The sequence below is a fragment of the Rousettus aegyptiacus genome, unplaced genomic scaffold, assembly GCF_014176215.1.
Source record: "Rousettus aegyptiacus isolate mRouAeg1 unplaced genomic scaffold, mRouAeg1.p scaffold_m13_p_5, whole genome shotgun sequence".
Taxonomy (NCBI): Eukaryota; Metazoa; Chordata; class Mammalia; order Chiroptera; family Pteropodidae; genus Rousettus; species Rousettus aegyptiacus.
Window position 1 is genome coordinate 11211381 of NW_023416308.1, and position 18259 is coordinate 11229639.

An 18259-nucleotide genomic window follows, 5' to 3' on the forward strand; every position below is an offset into this window, starting at 1 on the left:
TGCAAGAATGGAGGGGAACAGCTGTGACTAACTGAAAAATTAAATGAGTCCTACACAGTACAGGGAAACTGCACCATATACAGGGTTATACTCCAAAGGAAGAAAAGCACAGAATCAAAATTACCCTGGAGAATCCCTCAGAAAAGTTCCACCTTGAAGACCAAGAGACTGTCTTGCAATCCCAGACGGACACTGGAGTCCTCCAAGCACTGGAATGCATCACCATTTCTGTAGGTTGTGCACGAGATAAGGCTGAAAGCCACATTCTGGGGTTACGCTCAGGTCACAAGTTGTTCAGACCCTGACAGAGACTGAGTCCAACATAGAGAAAAGCCATTTCATGCCCACGGTCATTGAGTGGCATACTGATGAATTGGCTAATGCAACCGTAACTGTTGTTACCGCCACACCCCTGCCCTCTCTTTGTTGCATGGGTGGAGTTGAATTCACTCCGGATCAAAGGCACGGAGATGACGAACTCTGTTGCACTGTCTTCCCACCCACAGGCCACACCTCTCACTTTAATCAGTCATCTTGAAAACACCTTTCTTTGGTCCCTTGGGGAATCAGGCAAGAGTGGTGGGTGGAGCCCCATGAATTCATTCATCGTGACCACTGTAGAAAACAAATCTAGAGCGCCTACATGGAGAATTCTAAGCAGAAGCAGAATGGAAAGCTGCAATATTTTCCTTTTAACTTGACATCGCAGCGCCAAGTCCCATCTTTCTTCTCTGTCCTTTTCCAAGTTTCCTTCAGACAAAGCATTTGAGTTTTGAATTATAATTCCCCAAATGCACTGGCCTGCAACAGTCTGGGTTGAACCCGATTTCATTACTGCTCGCGCACAAGGCCAATCTCTCTTGATTCTGTTAGGCCTTAGGCCCCCAATTTGCTTAACAGCACTTATCCAACTTATTACCTTTGGGTCTGTCACTGCCAACCATCGTGCATCTCAATCACACAAGTAGACAACGCTGCTTATGGGCAAAAACACCACAATACACTCTCAGAATTGTGAGAAACCACTCCAAATTTCAGCAAGTTTTTCCAAAGGCCTTGGATTATTCAGTTGAACAGGTGAGATACTCAAGTCTATGACTATTATAAAAAAAAAAAACTTCATGACTTCTCTCCAATCCAGCAGCTTCTGTGATTCCAAAACCACATCACCCTACATCTCCATAGGCCATGACAGTATTTTAAGAGCCCAATGGATACTGAATAATGAGGTGGAGATAAAGAGCCAAAGCACTGTAATGAAAAGCAGTCAAAGAATGACCTTGTCGGATAAACATTTGCACCCAGAGGAGAAAAGCCAACACAGGTGAGTGCATTGCTTCCTTTTTTGAACCTCAGTCATCCAACATTTCAACTTCTAGGAATTCGTGCTTCACAGGAACACTGGCACAGGTGTTAGAAAAAGATACATATGAAAGGGCTCATGATGGGCACAGTTTGTAACAGAAAAATAATCAGAAATAACATAAAGGTCCATCAACAGCAAAGTGGAATCAACCTAACAGTCCACCCACATAAAAGAATATTAGGCCCATGTTTAAAGAATCGGGTAGCTCGATCTCCACCAAAGAATATATTCTTTAAGGGCAAGGACTTTTATCTGCTTTGATCACTACCGTAAACCCAGTACCTAAAGCGGAACCTGGCACATACCAAGCGCTCCATAAATATTTGCTGAGTAAATATATTGCTGAGCGAGCAAAGCTAGTAGCAAAACATTATACACACATGTAAACAATAATATAAACGGAGCCACTTCAAAATGGAGCTGGAGCTGCCAGGTCAGAGGAACTGCTTTGCATGTCCTAAAGGTCTCAAATCTTTGGAAAGTTAAAACAGGACGAAATAACGTTTGGACTGGGCCTAAGCAAGGCGTGTGTCCCAAAAAACCGTTTGCAAAAGCAACAAAAAAAGCAGTTATTATGACTACTACTGTACTGAAAAAAACATTGTTTAGAATTAACATCGCTACGTTATGTTACCTGCACCAATAGAAATGCCTTCCTGTTGTTGATGTAACTGCTCCCCTTCCCTTTCTCATAAATGCCCCATTGCCTTTGCGTCCTAATCAGAACATGACTTGGGCCTCTGCCTCAATCAGTGCCTGCCAAATAGCCTTTCTTACTGACCTCAAATAAACATTTATATCTCATTTTGAAAAGACTTTTTAAGTTAACACATGTGATCCATTTCGTGTAAAATTAAACACCAGTAACGTGAGACCATGCATGGAAAAGGGCTGATCAGTAATAGAGCTAGCTAGCTGTTATACAGGGATTCATTACACTACCCTCGTTACCTTCACACGTGTTTGAAAATTTCCGTAATAAATAATTTATAAGGGCAGAAATATTTGCAACACTACGCACCAAATTATTAACAGTGGTCATCTCAGGTTAGATTTTGAGGGATCTTCGCTCACTTTGACCTTTTATATTTAACTCTGTATTACATTTATAATTAGGGGAAAAAAACTCTTTAACGTTATAATTTGCTCACAGGTACTAAAACTGCACATCAGAAGCTCTTGCCTATTGTGATTGTAACTGAAACAGGGCAGAATTTCAGCTACTATCAAATCACCAAGAAAAGTCCAACTTCAACAATTATCAACACTTTTCTTCACATGTTTTATTATCACACTTGCTTTTGTTGTTGTTGTTTTAACACAAATTATGAGATGCCATGCTTAAGGTTTGGCCACTTATTTTGTTCACTTAGTATCAGTCAACCAATGTTGATTGAGCACCTACTATGTGCCAGACACTGTTTTAGGCACTGGGGATAGAATAGGAATTAAGAAACGAAAATTCCTTCCCTGGTTCCCAGATGTTAGTCCCTTGCCCTCCCTTGGCCCAAGGCAGGGACTCTGCTTGAAGGCTATACTCTGTCTCATTTTCTCCAACAGTTTCCAAAGAAAATTTCCATTTCTGTGACATGATTCAAGAAATTGAGGCAACGGCAGCTGTTGGACCCGTCTTCCCATGAGAAAATGAAGCTTACATTCAAAAACAGAAACTCAAACGGGTAAAAAAAATTATATATTATTAACGCAATCACCCTTCTTCAGTCATAACCTCTCAACTGTATTCTCCAGGAAGCCTCTTCAAAAATATAAAACAGTTCCCTGGAAGAGAATTCTATTAGAAAAATCTACATTTCACCCAGCCTAGCCCCCTGATTACTGAATGAGTCTTGAAGTTCCACTGCTAAGGTAACGAGAGGGTGGTCTCAAGACGAATGAAGGCGCCCGTAGATGGCTCGGTAAATTAGTCTGTCACATAATTTCCCTTCCTCTCCTACTCCCTATACGAGAATTTAAATATTCAAGAAAATAAGGTGGGAGTGTATTCAAACACATACAGAATGAACAAATACCCTAAATACATTTTAAAGTTAAAGATTCACAATATACTAAACATTGGTGAGGTTGGTGGTTATCATGGGTAACTATTTATTGTCTCTATGTGCCAGGCAACATAAGCCTGGTCTGGGCACTAACTCATTCAATCCCCACACCGCCTTATTAGATACGAGTTTTCCCTATTTTGCAGAAGAAAATGAGAACAAGCAGGGTTCACATATAACTACCTAAAGTCACTATAGTAGACATACATTGATTTTATCTACTCGAAACTCCCGGCTCCTTTGGGTATGTGCACAACCCCCATTCCATGAGGTCCTGGTTATCACAGTGTCCTGGGCACCCAGATGACGCCCATCACAAAACCTCACATCCTGGTCCAGTGACTGGTCAAGGGGTGGGCAAATGACCCAAAGCGGAGCCAGTAAGAATCTCCCCCCGAGACTGTACTAATGTAACAGTGTAAGGTAAACCTCAGGCGGGGTATGGTAGCCAGCCTCCAAAGATGGTGCCTAGTGAGTCACACCTCTTGAAATTCATGCCCTTAGGTAGTTCCCCGACGGGTAGAATGTGGGCAGCCCTATGACTCACTTCAAACAACAGAATGCAGCCAAAGGGATACTATGTCCCCTTCCAGGCCTAAGCCCTAGGAAGGCCTGGCCACGTCTACTTCTGTGCTTTTGAAAACCCTGAGGTGCCATGTAGGTAGTCCAGACATCTCTGCTAAAGAGACCATGAAGATCAGGGGTCAGCGTGCTTTTTCTTAAAGGGCCAGAGAGTAAATGTTTTAGGTTGTGTAGGCCTCAGGGTCTCGGTCACCACTATTTGAACGCTGCTGTAATGCGAAAGCAGCCATAGGCAATGACTAAACAAACGGAAGTGGCTGTGTTCAGGCCACTTTGTTTATAAAACAGGCATCCCAGGCTGTGGCTGGCTCACACCTGATCGAGAGACCACACAGAGGAGCCATGATATAGCAAGAGGCCCCGAGACTTCAGGAGAGAGGGAAAGGCCCAGTCATCTCAGATTCCCAGCTGGGCCTGGCCTTCCGGCCAACATGCCAGACGCTGGGTGAACCACCTTGAACATTCCAGACCAGGAAAGTCTCTGGTGCCTGAAATCTTGGCCAACACCAGACAGAGCAGAAGAATCCTCAGGTGGGCCCAGTCAATCCACCAAATCACAACAGGTAATACGATGATTATCGTTGTAAACCACTGAAGTTTAGAGTCCTTGATTACCCTGCAAAGTTGTATAAGACAGGATTTCCCACACTGGGCACCACTGACGTTTTGGAACCAGTAATTCTATGCTGTGGAGGACTGTCCTGTGCCTCGTAGGACACTGAGCAGTCTCTCTGGCCTCATCCGTTAGACGCCAGTAGCAACCTTCACCCCCGCCCCAAACTATGACAACCAGACATTGCCAGGTATCCCTAGGGGGTAAAATCACCACTGGTCAGTAAAAGAATATGAAACTGTAGCACCAGCAGCCAACTTCCCTACTGTGCAGAAGTTAAGCAAAGTCAAGAACAGGGAGTGGGCAGAAGCGATTTATGACTTTTACAGGGCCTACACTTGCTTTCGTCCGACCCTTCCTACACTAAAAAAAAAAAAAAAAAAAATCAAAAATTATATTTTATGACTACAGTGGCATAAAGATAAATATAATCTAGTACTATACATTTTTTCTATATTCATATTTCTCTTATGATTTAAAAATACACTACAATTAAACTAATTAAAATAAAATGAATTCATTAAAATTAAATATTGTGGGGCCTTAGCACTGTCCCCACTATGCCTAATGGGTAAGTCCACCGAGTCAGTGGCGGGTGGGCCAGAGGACATTATTTATGTCTCTGGGACCAGGCACGCCTAAAGTTTGACTCACCCCTAGATTTCTCAGTTTCATGAGCCATAAATTCACTTCTTGGCCTCAACCTAGTTTGAGCTGAGTTTCTGGCACTTACAGTTAAGAGGCCTGACTTATCCGGTCTTCTGACTAGAACAGGTAGAACCTGACCTTGAAGCAGGTCTGTCTAAGAACAGAGTTGCCTACCACCACCAACCACTAACTCATTCTGCCTCTGGCATCCTTCTAGCTTTTGTTTGTTTGTTTGTTTGTTTAGGCGAGGCAACCCTTGGTTGACCTCACAGATTGCAAGGACCTTGTCGATCCTTAATTTTTTATACTTATAGTACCTGGTCTTCCTAGGTGGTCTCCCACCCAAGTACTAACCAGGCCCGACCCTGCTTAGCTTCCGAGATCAGATGGGATCGGGCTTGTTCAGGGTAGCATGGCCGTAGACCCTTCCAGTTTCTTGAGCAGGACAGATTTCAAGATAAAGTTCTCCCAACTTACACTTCCGGACAAAGTTGCTCACGTGCTTAATCTTCATCAGCGCGGGCTGACTGCATTCTTCAAAGAGAACAAAGAGGGCATCTAATATCCCTTCTCGGGAAAGAGGAGACATCTGCTGTTGAGTCATAAGGGGTGGCTTTCCCTAAAAACAGCAAACAGCAGATGGAGACACTGTCAATAATGAAATGCTTTGATCAATAACATCCACAGAGTACATTACAAGCCACCAACTCCACTAACTGCTCACGACACACGCTAACAGCACAATTCTTTGGCTTCACTCTTTAAAGAGACTTCGATTGACAGTCATTAAGTTATCGCTTGTACGATTCCATTACTGTTTCTTTCACCAGCACCTAAGAAAAACTTCACAAACACGACATTAATCAGAAAAGGGAGGAGCGGTACACACACAATGCAATGTATATATATGCCTTACTGGTGAACTATACGCTTAAAACTTGCTGGGTTTCATTGACCAATGTGATCACAATAAAAATAAAAATTAAAAAAAAAAAAAAAAAGGACCTTCTTAACAGTCTGAAGCTCACAGGAGCATTTACTCTGAACCCTACTGGTCCTGTCTCTCTCTATGTCTCTACAGTAGGAAACAATGATTGCCACTTCTTTCGTGTGTGCCCAGAGATTTATTAAAATAACTTCAGTTTCTTGAATTCACTGGAATAATTAGAGAAGTATGAATGGAGTGACTATACTAAAGCCGAATTTATTCATGATCTGGAGCAACAGTTGCAAACTGGCAGACTGCATCTAGCCCACAGACATGTTTTGTTTGGTCTGTAGTATTTTAAATAATTTGAATTATCTGCCAATATTGAAAAATCAGATTTCAGCAAAAAAAAAAAAAAAAAAAAAAGGGAGGGAAAGGGGAGATTTCTGGCTTCTCTTAAAGCACTGGTGGATCTAGCAATGTTGCCCCACACTCCTGCCCGGTGACTTTGAGCTGCAGCTGCATAATGCTGTCTCTCTGGGTAGGGGATGTGTTCTGCATTTCACCGACTCCAGGCCTTCCATCTGCCTCACCTGACTCCTTTGTACTCTCTTTCTGGCCCCTTAAAACATGCGTCTGGTCCACAGCAATGGTTTCCATGTGCCAGGCCATTGATTGTGTGGAGGTCTCTCTGCAAAGATGACCACCCACAGCTCCTCTAGCTCTGAAAGCACTTGCTGCTACTCCCATCAAGAGCTGGAATGTATTTCCCCTACCCTTGCTTCAATCAACAGAATGTGACACAGGTAACACTGTACCAGCACAGGGGAGAGCCCTTGAGAAGTCCGGTAGCTTTCGCCTTTGCTCTTTTGAGAAGCCAGCCACCACATCAAGAAGCTTGGGCTAGACCAGGGGTCAGCAAACCTACAGCCAGCCCATGGGCCAAATCTGGCCCACCACCTGATCTTATAAATAAAGCTTTATCAGAACGCAGCCACACTCATTGATTTACATACTGTCTATGGCTGCTTTTGCACTACAATGGCAGAGTTGAGGAGTTGCAACAAAGACTGTATGGCCTACAGAGTGTAAAATACTTATTATCCCAGAAAAAATTACAAGTCCTGCTTTAGACTTACCAAGTAATGAAAGACCTCATACAGCTCAAAAATCAGGTGGAAGAACTCTGACGTGCCCCAGTCAGCACCCAGATGTTCTGGTCCTGACCAAGCTCCCAACTCAAGCTCCCTTGAATGACCCCAGCTGATGCCATAGGGCAGAGTAAAAGATGAATCCGGCCAATCCACAGGATCAAAAGAAAAAAATAAGTCATTGTTGTTTTAAACTTTGTGAGTAGTTTGTTACAAGGCACTGGGTTATAGAAACAGTCTGGCTACATTTGAATTATCTGGAGAACTGGAGAATTTAAAAACAAAACAAAACAAAACAGATTCTCTCGTATCCTCTCCCCAAACTACTGAATTAGCCTTTTCCAGTTTGTAGCTTAGACTCTGTTTTATTAACAAGCTTCCCAAAAGATTCAAACCTCAGCCAGGTTTGCGAAGCACCAGGTCACAAGTGTTTCCATATCTGGCAAGGCCACCACATCAATCGCTTTACCGTTCTGCCACTAGCTCGGAAAAATAAGATTCTTTGTTTTTCCTGTTCTTTATTGTGTAGACTAACTAGAGCAGCAGTTCCCAAATACATTAGCGATTCTTAACAGTTTTCAAGTCTGCCATGAAATGAAAAAAAAAAAATGAACAGCATATAATGACTCTTTTATATTATAAAGCTAACAGGATTCAAATTTTAAAGTGGTCCTTTATTCTGAAATGATATCCTTCCTCGCTTGGCGTTTCTCAAAATGTTCTTTCTTTATAAAATAAAAGGACTAGACAATAATAGGTTTTTCTCTTTATCTGTTTTGTTTCTCACATCTTACTTGGCAAAATAAAAAATTGGCAAACCTAAGTCAACACAGGAAATTTGGGAAATCTTATTGGCTCGAAAATCTAAAAGGCTCTTAAACACCGACCTAGAGCTCGTTGGGAAGTACTATTAAGTAGAAACTGAGACCCAGTCTAAAGTATTTACCGAAATGGAAAACGAAATCTGTACTCTAGTAAAACCTCATTAAAATAGCACTGCGTGGGCAAAGAACAGTAACCTCTTATGTTTACATTAAGGCTAATGTTAGGTATAAGCTACACTTGAAAATAACAGCTTTCCTGGTGGTGGGGAGTAACTAATCACTAAAAAAAAAAAAAAAAAAAAAAAAAAAATGAACTGGGGATTTGCCCACAATTTTTCCTGTTATAATGACATTTAAATATAAGACACACTTGATAAACTGACATTCACTGGCAGTGTTGGCCAACGGTTACATGACCACCCTCTGGAGTCAGACCAAAAATGCAGCCTGGCTCTGCCATTTACAAGCTGCATGATTCTGGGCGAGTACTTGCCTCCCTAGGTATCTGTCTCCTCCTATCTGAAATGTAACTAAGAATAGTCCCTACCTCTGTTATGAAGGGAAAAAAGATAATCAGGAACATGCTGGCTCTGTGCCCAGCACATTAGAAGCCGTAGTTAGTATGGAATCAGCACAGTATTAGCCCTTAATAAATTTTGTAATAAGCTGGGAAAGCTTTGGAGTAAAATGATAAAGGGGCTAAAAAGTGGAAGCACTTCAGTCAGCTAAGATTAGAGACTAGCTATTCATTTGTAAAAAATATCACATAACTTAAAATGGTGAGGGGGACAGACCCATAGAACCACCTAAGATTTCAATCTGTCTCCATCCTGATCTTTTTGAACATACCCCACTGCAAATATTTTGAAAAAAGGTCATTAAGAACATTTTAGTATTTATCATCTCACAGGTACCCTATATAAATACCTTCCTATATATATATAATCACTGCTAAATGAACATAAATTGTTATTATAACTAATGCTATTATATTTCTACACTTAGGAGAAATAATAATTACCATTTATAAAGGGTTCACCAAGAGCTAGGTAAGAACTAAGTGCTTTACATGGATCATCTCATTTAATCCTCACAACAATCCTGTGAATTAGGTGTTTTAACCTCTCTATCCTAAAGAGTGGCAAATAGATTCAGAGGAGACAAGTGACTAACCCAAAGTTATACAGCTAACAAGTGCTGGAGCCAGGATTCAAACCTAAATCTTCACCACTATCTACGTTGTCCCTGACTTGTGAATACGTGGGTCAAACAAGGATTTCTACATCAACGGTGTTCCATCAGAAACAAAAGACTTAGACATCTACTTAGAAACAATCTCATGAGATTAAGTTTTAATACTCCTGGGGTAATGGAAATGTTCTATATCTTAAGAGAAATATGAGGTTCACAGGTGTGGTATTTATCAAATGGGCTGTTGTTTTTGTTTTTTTTTTTCGTCTAAAACTGAAACATCCCTCGAATGAAAAAAATAAAACTACAATGACAGAAAGTTTGGTTAAAAGACTGCCTTTCTTCTTTTGTTCTGCTTTCTGTAATAAAAGGACAAACTTGAGTGCAAAAGTGTGAAGTGTATAAAATGTTAAAAAAAAAAAAAAAAGAAGAAGAAGAAGAAGAAGAAGAAGAAAGATCTGCAAGGGCAGCTATCTACTCCTGTCTGCACAGTGGCTCCTTTTTCCAATACTGTCAGCGCACAGAAAACACCAAATGGGATTTCTCCAAGATCAGCCTCAGTCCTATAATAAAAGCAAAGATAAGTGACAAGGTGGTTCCAAGGAAAGAAACTCAGGTGAGCAAAGCTGGCAGCCTGTTACCTGGAAGAAAAGATTCAGCCTGGAGGCCCGGCTGGCAATGGGCTCAGCTGCACCCGCATCCAGCAGATTCCGCGCCCCATACTTGAACTTCAACATCTCCTCACTGGTGCTGCAGGGAGATAGGAGAAGGTCGAGTGTGTACTGCTGATTTGAGGAAGAGCTTGAGAGATCTTGATCGCCCTCAAGACATCACAGATAGGGAGGTGAAGATCAGCCACCACACTGGTGATGGAAATCAAAAACCACACTTTTACTCACTGTAACAGGAGGCGATACATTTATCCGACATATTCGCTTACTTACAAATTTGTTTATTACTGGCCCCTCTTAGAAGGTAAGCTCCACAAGGGCAGGGACTTTTATCCTCACATATAGGGTACACATAGAGCCTGGCACATAGTAGATGCTAACAGTTATTGAATGAATGGCTGAAAACAGAAAATATATTGGAAGTGCTATGGGGTTAAAAAAATTTTCAGCAAGGAGGGGGCAACTGGGGCGTGTGCGTGTGCAATTTTTAACAGTGTAGTCAGAGTAGACGTCACTGAGAACGTAACATTTGAACCAAGACCTGAATGGAGTGAGCAGCAAGGCTTGCTGATATCTGAAAAAAAGGAAAGTCCAGGCCGAGAGAACAGCCAGAGCTAAGGCTCTGAGGCAGGACCTGGCCTTCAACAATAGCAGGGAGACCAGAAGGACTAAAGCAGAGTGAAAGAGACCGGAAGCAGGAGGTGATGGATGGATACCGAGAGTAAGAAGACACTGAAGTAAACTGTTAATGTCACACAGGTAAGCGATAAGGTGCTGCCGGACCCCACTAGATAGAATAATGCAAGTAATGCTGGCAGGAGGCAGGGTAGAAACACCATAGGACCCCACCCAGTTTCACAGAAGAAGAAATCCTCCAGCTCCGGGCACTCCCCTAGCAGACTCTCCGGCTCCCGTGGACACAGGCGCGCGCACCGCCAGCCGGGTCAGACCCTCCCTACCACCAGTAGCCGTGAGGGAGGGACCGCCGCCCGCCACGGGAGGGAAAGCGGGACTGGTGTGGGTGAAGGAGGCCCTTGCCTAGGTCTTGCAGAGTGAGGTGGGGGCGGGGGGGAAAACCCTGGGTGTGGGGGGGGGCTCAGACTCACGCTCAGAGGACCACGCCAGTCCGCTCCCTGCTCCTCCCAGTGCCTCCCGCCGCAGCGTTTGAACACTGGGAGCGGCGCGGGCGGACCCAGAACTCTGGACCAATCAGAATGCCCGTTCCTATGATGGACAGTTGCGACTCAGCCAGGCCCCTCCCCCCACCACCACCCAAGTCCTTAAAGAGACGGAGGAAGTGAAAGGGAGAGCCAATCAAGTCGTTTCTGCCTTTGATTCGTGACCAATGGCAAACGGGGAAGGGCAAACCCTACAGGGCAGGTCTCGGAAGTTTGAAATTGGCGGTTAAGCAGGAACTGGTGTTTGCGGACACATCTGTTTATGTTAGGATCCTTGGGGAAGTTGCCGGGGCGGTGTCCCCTGCTTCCATAGCCAGCTGCGAGGAAGAAGACAGCCAGGCCTCTGCCTGGTCTTGTTTCTTAATCTTAGCTAAAGTAGAAATACTTGTCACTTGGACAGCTGAGGCAGCAAGTGTTTTGACTTTGAACTTCCACCTGCCTCGGTGACAGCATCTTTGGATTTTGTCCTGCAACGAGTAGGTAAAGATAGAGACTGTCTGAAAGGATATTTTTAAATAAGTCGAAGGCAAGAGACTTAAACAGGCACTAAACGAAGGAGGAAATCCAAACGGCCAACAAACGTATAAAACAGTGCTTTTCCTCATTCGAAATCACGAAATAAAAATAAAGCCACCATGAGATACAATAACATGCATTCAGATTAGGAAAAAGGGGAGAGGCGGAAGGGGTGTCAATAACATGCATTCGGATTAGGAAAAAGGGGAGAGGGGGAAGGGGTGTAACTTTCAAAGCTCCATGTATAATGGAGCTACATGCATTCATACATAGCTGATAGGAGTATAAATGAGTACAGTCTATTTGGCACTATTTGCTAAAATTGAAGATATGCACATTCTGACTCACTCCTGGGTATATACCTTAGAGAAACTCCTAATTATGTACACCAAGAGGCATAACAAGAATGTACAAATACCATTGTGTGGCATAATGGCACATAACAAAAAAAGGAACTGGAAGCAACCCAGATGTCCATCAGTAGTAGAAAGGATAATTTTTTATATTGCTGTGTTTTCATACAGCAATGAAAAGGAATAAACAACAGCTAAACATACTGACGTGTCTCAAAACACTGCTGAATAAAGGAAGTAAGACAATAAAGAATGATTTCATTAGTATAAATTCCAAAAGCAGACATAAACAAAACAATGTTGTTTAGGGACAGATGTACATACAGGTGGTAAAACCATAAAGAAAGCAAAAGTCAGGATGGTGGTTACGTGGAGTTGAGATGGAGGTCTTTCATGGTGTTAGGGTGCTGCTGCTATCTATTTCTCAACTTGGGTGGTAATAATATGGAGGTTTGTTTTATAATTATTAAATTGCATGTATATATGTTTTATTTATGTATACAAAAAATTTTAAGGGGACAGTCCTTTCTGTTCTAATCCCTACACTAAACAGAACTGGAAATGTGTTATCACACTCACACACACACGCACATGTGTGCACATCAGCACAAAACCAAAGCTACAAACTTGCTTGATACAGTTTTTTCTCCAAAACCTAACTTGCTATCCATTCTTGGGAAAATTATGATAGCTCCAATTTTTTAAGCCCCCACTTCCTTTATCAAGCACTTCGTCTCATTTAATCCTTATCACAACCTTGAGAGGGAGGAACTGGAACCCACATGTTACACACTGACGCTAGGAGCCATGGAGCCTTAGGTGGCGGAACTGGGTTCGGAATTCTGGGGCTATCTGACTCCAAATCCTCTCCTCCACACAAAATCTGCTTCTCAGAAGACATTAGAAATTCTCCCAGCTTCTGCTTTTGTCATGTTGCAGAAAAGTGTATAAAAAGAAGAAATGCTTCTAAGGACATTCAGTTAACCGAGGTTTGGGGGTAGCAAGGTGAAGGAAGACACAAAAAAGAATTGTGGCCGGCTGTTGACTTGATATAAAGAATCGCAGAAAAGCTGTCAATATGGAGCTAGTCCCTGATTCTGCTGATTTTTCTAGTCCGTCAGATCTGTTAGTTTCCAGGTATCACAAATAGAAGGCTTTACCAGAATCTTGCAACTTATTCGTCCTAAATTAGAATGCAGAGTTAACAACACCATTTTGCACTGCCCTCAATCCTGCCTAGCTATCCTAATTTCCCATCGGAACAATTACTAGCCTCTGCAAATCCTTTGTGAAACAAGACAAGGAATAAACAAAACAAAGAAAGAAACAAAACTAAACCCACTTTAACGCTATCACCTTTATTTCAGGGGTAGTAACTGCACGGAGAGTATAGGGGGAAAGAGAAGAAGAGGGGACCAATAGGGGCTGTGCCAATCCTAGAAGGACAAGCCACTGCCAATGAGCTGTCATTAAAACTAGATTGATAGAAAACCTCATATTTGTTCTTGATCAAAATGAAACTATGACCTGTTCTATACCGAGAACGAATCCATGATAATGGTTGTGATGGAGATTCTAGATGAAGGTCATCATAATTGAGTCATAATGAAGGACATTATAATGTTCTTGTATTTAATCATTCATTTATCAAACATTTTTTTGTGTAGTGCCAAGCACTGGTGGTACCAGATGAAAAGGACACCCACTTTGCCTGTTTTTGAAACACCAAATGTGGCGAGGAAACGGAGCCGTAAGAAAACAACTGTGAAAAACTGTGATACATTCTTGCCCCGGTAGAGACCACAGAGGGCTGTGGCCACCAAGGAGGGGAGGGCAGGCGGTGTGTGACAGCAAACGCTCCAAATCTAAAAATCAAAGGAATGAGATTGCCCTCAGAGCGTTTGACTAGGGCATAACACAAGCAGAGATATGCCAAGGCGCCTTAGAGAGACGGGACGAATGACTGCAAGTCTCAAACTAGACTTGGTGGAACATTCAGAATGGTACCTACCATCCTCCCAAAGGACAGAAAAAGAATCTGAGAAGCTAACCCCATTCTAAACATAAAGAGCGCTATTCTGGTCGCTCTGGCAAGAAAGAGTTTCTCAAGCTATTTTAGTTGCTGGTGACACTTCAAAATAATAAAAATAATTACCACTAGCTGAGTGCTTTCTAAGAGCAAGCTATATCCTAGGTATTACCCGTTTTCCTAAAACATGCCTCCCCTGCTGGTGTGAGAGACACTTTTAGGTCACGTACAAATGTCATTTTTAAAATTACGTATCTTACTGTGTTAGAGGAAACTATTGCTAATCCACCAAACCAGTTATTTCATAGATAATATGACTTGAGGTGAGGCTAAAGAAGGTATTTAAGAAGAAAATTATGCATGAATAAAGAAAATGTTAAGTAAACAGTAGTATAAGCAGTACATGGATATAGCTTTTTAAAAATCTTAAAACTTTGGTAAACACATCATTTAACCCCTTTGAGCTTAAATTTGTGCCTAGTTATTATGACATCGAGAACTACGAGATGTGAAAATGTTTTGTAATATATAAAACCAGCAGCCCACAGAGTGGGAGAAAATATTTATAAATTAAATATCTGATAAGGATTTAGTATCCAGTGCATAAAAAAATTCTTACAACTCAAAAATAAAAAGATAAATAACTGAATTTTAAAAAAGATTTGAAGACAGTTCCCCAAAGAAGATATGCAAATGTCTAATAAGCACATTTAAAAAAAGCTCAACATCATGAGTTATTAGGAAATTGTAAACCAAAACCACAGTGAGATATCACTCCATATGGACCCACTAGGATGGCTATAATCAAAAAGACAGACAATACCAACTGTTGTTGAGGACATGGGGAAAAAAATGAACCCTCCTACATTGCTGGTGGGAATGTAAAATTATGCAGCCACTTTGGAAAACAGTTTGGCAGTTCCTCAAAATAGTTAAACATAGATTCACCATAGGACCCAACAATTTCACCTCTAGGTATATATATACTCAAGAGAAATGAAAACATATATCCCCATAAAAACCTGCACACAAATTTTCCTAACAGCATTTAGCATTCATAATAGCACAAAGGTGGAAACTAACCAAATGTCCACCAAAAAAATGAATGGAGAGACAAAGGTGGTCCATCCAGTCAATGGAATATTATTCGACCATAATAGGCATGAACCACTGATACATGTTGCAACATGGATGAATCTCAAAAACATTACGCTCTGTGAAAGAAACCAGATGCAAAAGGCCGAATACTGTATGATCTATTTTACATGAAATGTCTGGAATAGGTAAATTCATAGAGAAAGATGGTAGATTAGTAATTGCCAGGGGCTAGGAAGATGGATGAATGGGAGTGACTACTAATGAGTATGGAGTTTATTTTTTGGGGTGATGAAAATATTCTAGAATTAGTGATGCTGATAGTTACACAACTTTGTGAATATACGAAAAACCACAGAACTGTACAATTAAAGTGTGAGCTTTACAGCATGCAAATTACATCTCAATCTTTTAAATGTAAAGAAATCTAAAATGAGTATATAAATGTGAAACATGATAACATATATAACTCAGGATTTCTGATCCTGGACACTATTGACATTTCGGTCCAGAAAATTCTTTGTTGTGGAGGCACTGTCCTGTGCCACTCACTGGCACACACTCCCAGTCGTGACAACCAAACGTCTCCAAACATTGCCAGATGTCCCCTGGGGTACAAAATCTCCCCAGATTGAAAACTATTATAACTGCGTGATGTGAGAATTCCCAGGGAAAACATTAAATATACTTTATTTAAACCAACAGAGCTCACAAACAAATCAAAATACATCTTCCACATTTTAAAGGTTATGATAATTTTAACTGATTGTTATAACCTTCATTCTGACACCGTTACTAATATTTTATCCAAGTTCAAATGCATGATTTCCTACCTATGTTTTTTTTTTTCCTTCTTTGACCTTAGACAAAGCTTCTAACAAGGAAAGATAAATTTTAAAACTCAATTAAATGGCAATTAGCCTTCCTGCCATTTGAGTCTAGAAAATTACTCTATGATGCTTTGGCATGTCAGTTAATTGTGTTCCTTCAAATTGGTTATAAACTATAAAACATAACTCTAACCCTTCAGCCAACTGATTTCAGGAGTGTTTTATAATCTCCAGTCCATTTAAAATATAATAAATTCAAGCACCTGACTCATATTAAAATACAAGCCATAGACTAGGAGAACATACTAGCAAAACATACATCCGATAAAGGGCTGTTATCCAAGATATACAAAGAACTCTTAAAATGCAACAATGAAAAAATAAAGACTCTAATATAAAAATGAGCAAAAAAAAAAAAATCTAAACAGACACCTTACCAAAGAAGATATACAGATGGCAAATAAGTTTATGAAAATGTGCTCAGCATCATACGTCACTAGGGAAATGGAAATTAAAACAACAATGAGATATTACTACACACCTATTACAGTGACCAAAATCAGGAATACTTACACTATCAAATGCTAGCGAGGACGTGAAGCAACAGGATCTCTTGTTCATCGCTGGGGAATGCAAAATATTACAGCCACTTTGGAAGGTGGTTTGGCAGTTTTGTACAAAATAAACATACTCTTACCAGACAGTCCAGCGATCACACTCCTTGGTATTTACCCAGAGGACCTGAAAACATTATGTCCACACAAAAACCTGCACACAGATGTTTATAACAGCTTTATTTATAATTACCAGAACTTAGAAGCCACCTACATGTCCTTCAGTAGGTAGATGGATAAATAGACTGTTCATCCAGACAATGGAATATTACTCAGCACTAAAAAAAAAAAAGAGCCATCAAGCAACGAAAAGACATGGAGGAACCTTAAATGCATGTTGTTAAGTGAAAGAATCCAGTTTGAAAAGGCTACATAGGCAAAACTATGGAGACAGTAAAAAGACCAGTGGGTACCAGGGATTAGCAGAGAGGGACAAATGGGCAGAGCACAGAGGATTTTTAGGGCAATGAAACTACTGTGCATGACACTGTAACGATGGGCACACGTCATTATACATTTGTCTGAACCCGTAGAATGAGCGATACCGAGAGTGAACCTTGATGTAAACTATGGAATCCGGGTGATAGTGATGTGTCTACGTAGGTTCACTCATCGTAACAACTGTCCCACTCTGGTGGGAGATATTGATAATGCGGGAGGCTATGGGCATGTGAGGACATGGAATCTATGAAAAATCTCCGTACCTTCTTCTCAATTTTGATGTGAGCCTAAAACTGCTCAAAACAAATAAAGTCTTAAGAAAATGTCCTACAGTGGTCCAGTTCCCTTCTCTCGGGATATTTAACATAAGTATAACTGACGTTGTACTGGAAAACCCACACTCGAAAGAGACTAGATGAATGTCAATATCTCAAAGTTAATGCAAGTATGTAGTTATTACAAACTGTGTCTCATGCCTTAGCTGAAGTTCAAAAAGACAAATACCTTATCCTGGGAGTATTGTCCCATATCTATCACTTGGGTTTATCTTGAGTCTATGTGTAACAATAACCTTATTTTTAAATTGGCTCTCTATTCTTCTTGACAACCTAAGACTTTTTTTTTTCAAATCCCTCCTCCGTGCCCCCTCCTCCGCCCCACTACATGAGGGCAAGGATCATGCCTATCTCGTTCCTGTGTCTGGATCTTGATAGGCCCTTAATAAGTTGATATTCTCTGAATTAATGTGTGAATAAACAAACAAACGCACCTATGGATTTAGTAAAGTGCTAGATCTAAAATGCAGGTAAAAAAAAAGCCACTCTAAGTGCTACTTTCAAAAAATTCTGTCCCTTTTGCCATGTAAAGTAACATATTCACAAATTCTGAGGATGAGGTTATAGACATTGGGGGTGAGGTACATTATTGGGCTTTTCACAGCCAGCAACATTGAAGAAGAATTTGCACAGGCAAGAATAGTAGGAGATAAGGTCAAAGATACTTTTTTTTTTAATGATTAAAAGCTCCTTCATTAAAAAGGAATTGTCTTTGCAATTCCGTTCTTTAAAACTAACTGAGTTGGCCTTTTCTACAGTAAATAACATTGGGTTGCACCTTTCCACTCCTGCTGTCAGACGGCCTTTGCAATCTTCTCTTTACTTCTCAACTTC

The 18259-nt window shown here is 41.1% G+C and overlaps 1 protein-coding gene, 1 long non-coding RNA gene and 1 pseudogene across 15 annotated transcripts in view; 1 reads left to right on the top strand and 2 right to left on the bottom strand.

Moving 5' to 3' along the window:
- The window catches only part of CIT (citron rho-interacting serine/threonine kinase), a 144985-nt gene extending 133765 nt beyond the window's left edge, over positions 1-11220 (bottom strand). For all 14 annotated transcript variants that reach the window (XM_036220151.1, XM_016149547.2, XM_016149546.2 and 11 more), the window contains exons 1-3: positions 11141-11220; positions 10005-10113; positions 5747-5888 (exon numbers count right to left, since the gene is read on the bottom strand). In XM_036220151.1, coding sequence (XP_036076044.1) covers positions 5747-5888; positions 10005-10100 — 238 coding nt within the window. In that variant the 5' untranslated portion in view covers positions 10101-10113; positions 11141-11220. The remainder of the gene's footprint in view (positions 1-5746; positions 5889-10004; positions 10114-11140) is intronic.
- Positions 5575-5693, bottom strand: LOC118603201 (annotated as a pseudogene).
- LOC118602766 lies at positions 10581-14241 on the top strand. Its single transcript, XR_004950739.1, has 2 exons — positions 10581-10793; positions 13749-14241. It is a non-coding gene; the product is annotated as an uncharacterized LOC118602766 (long non-coding RNA).
- Positions 14242-18259: the final 4018 nt, after the last annotated feature.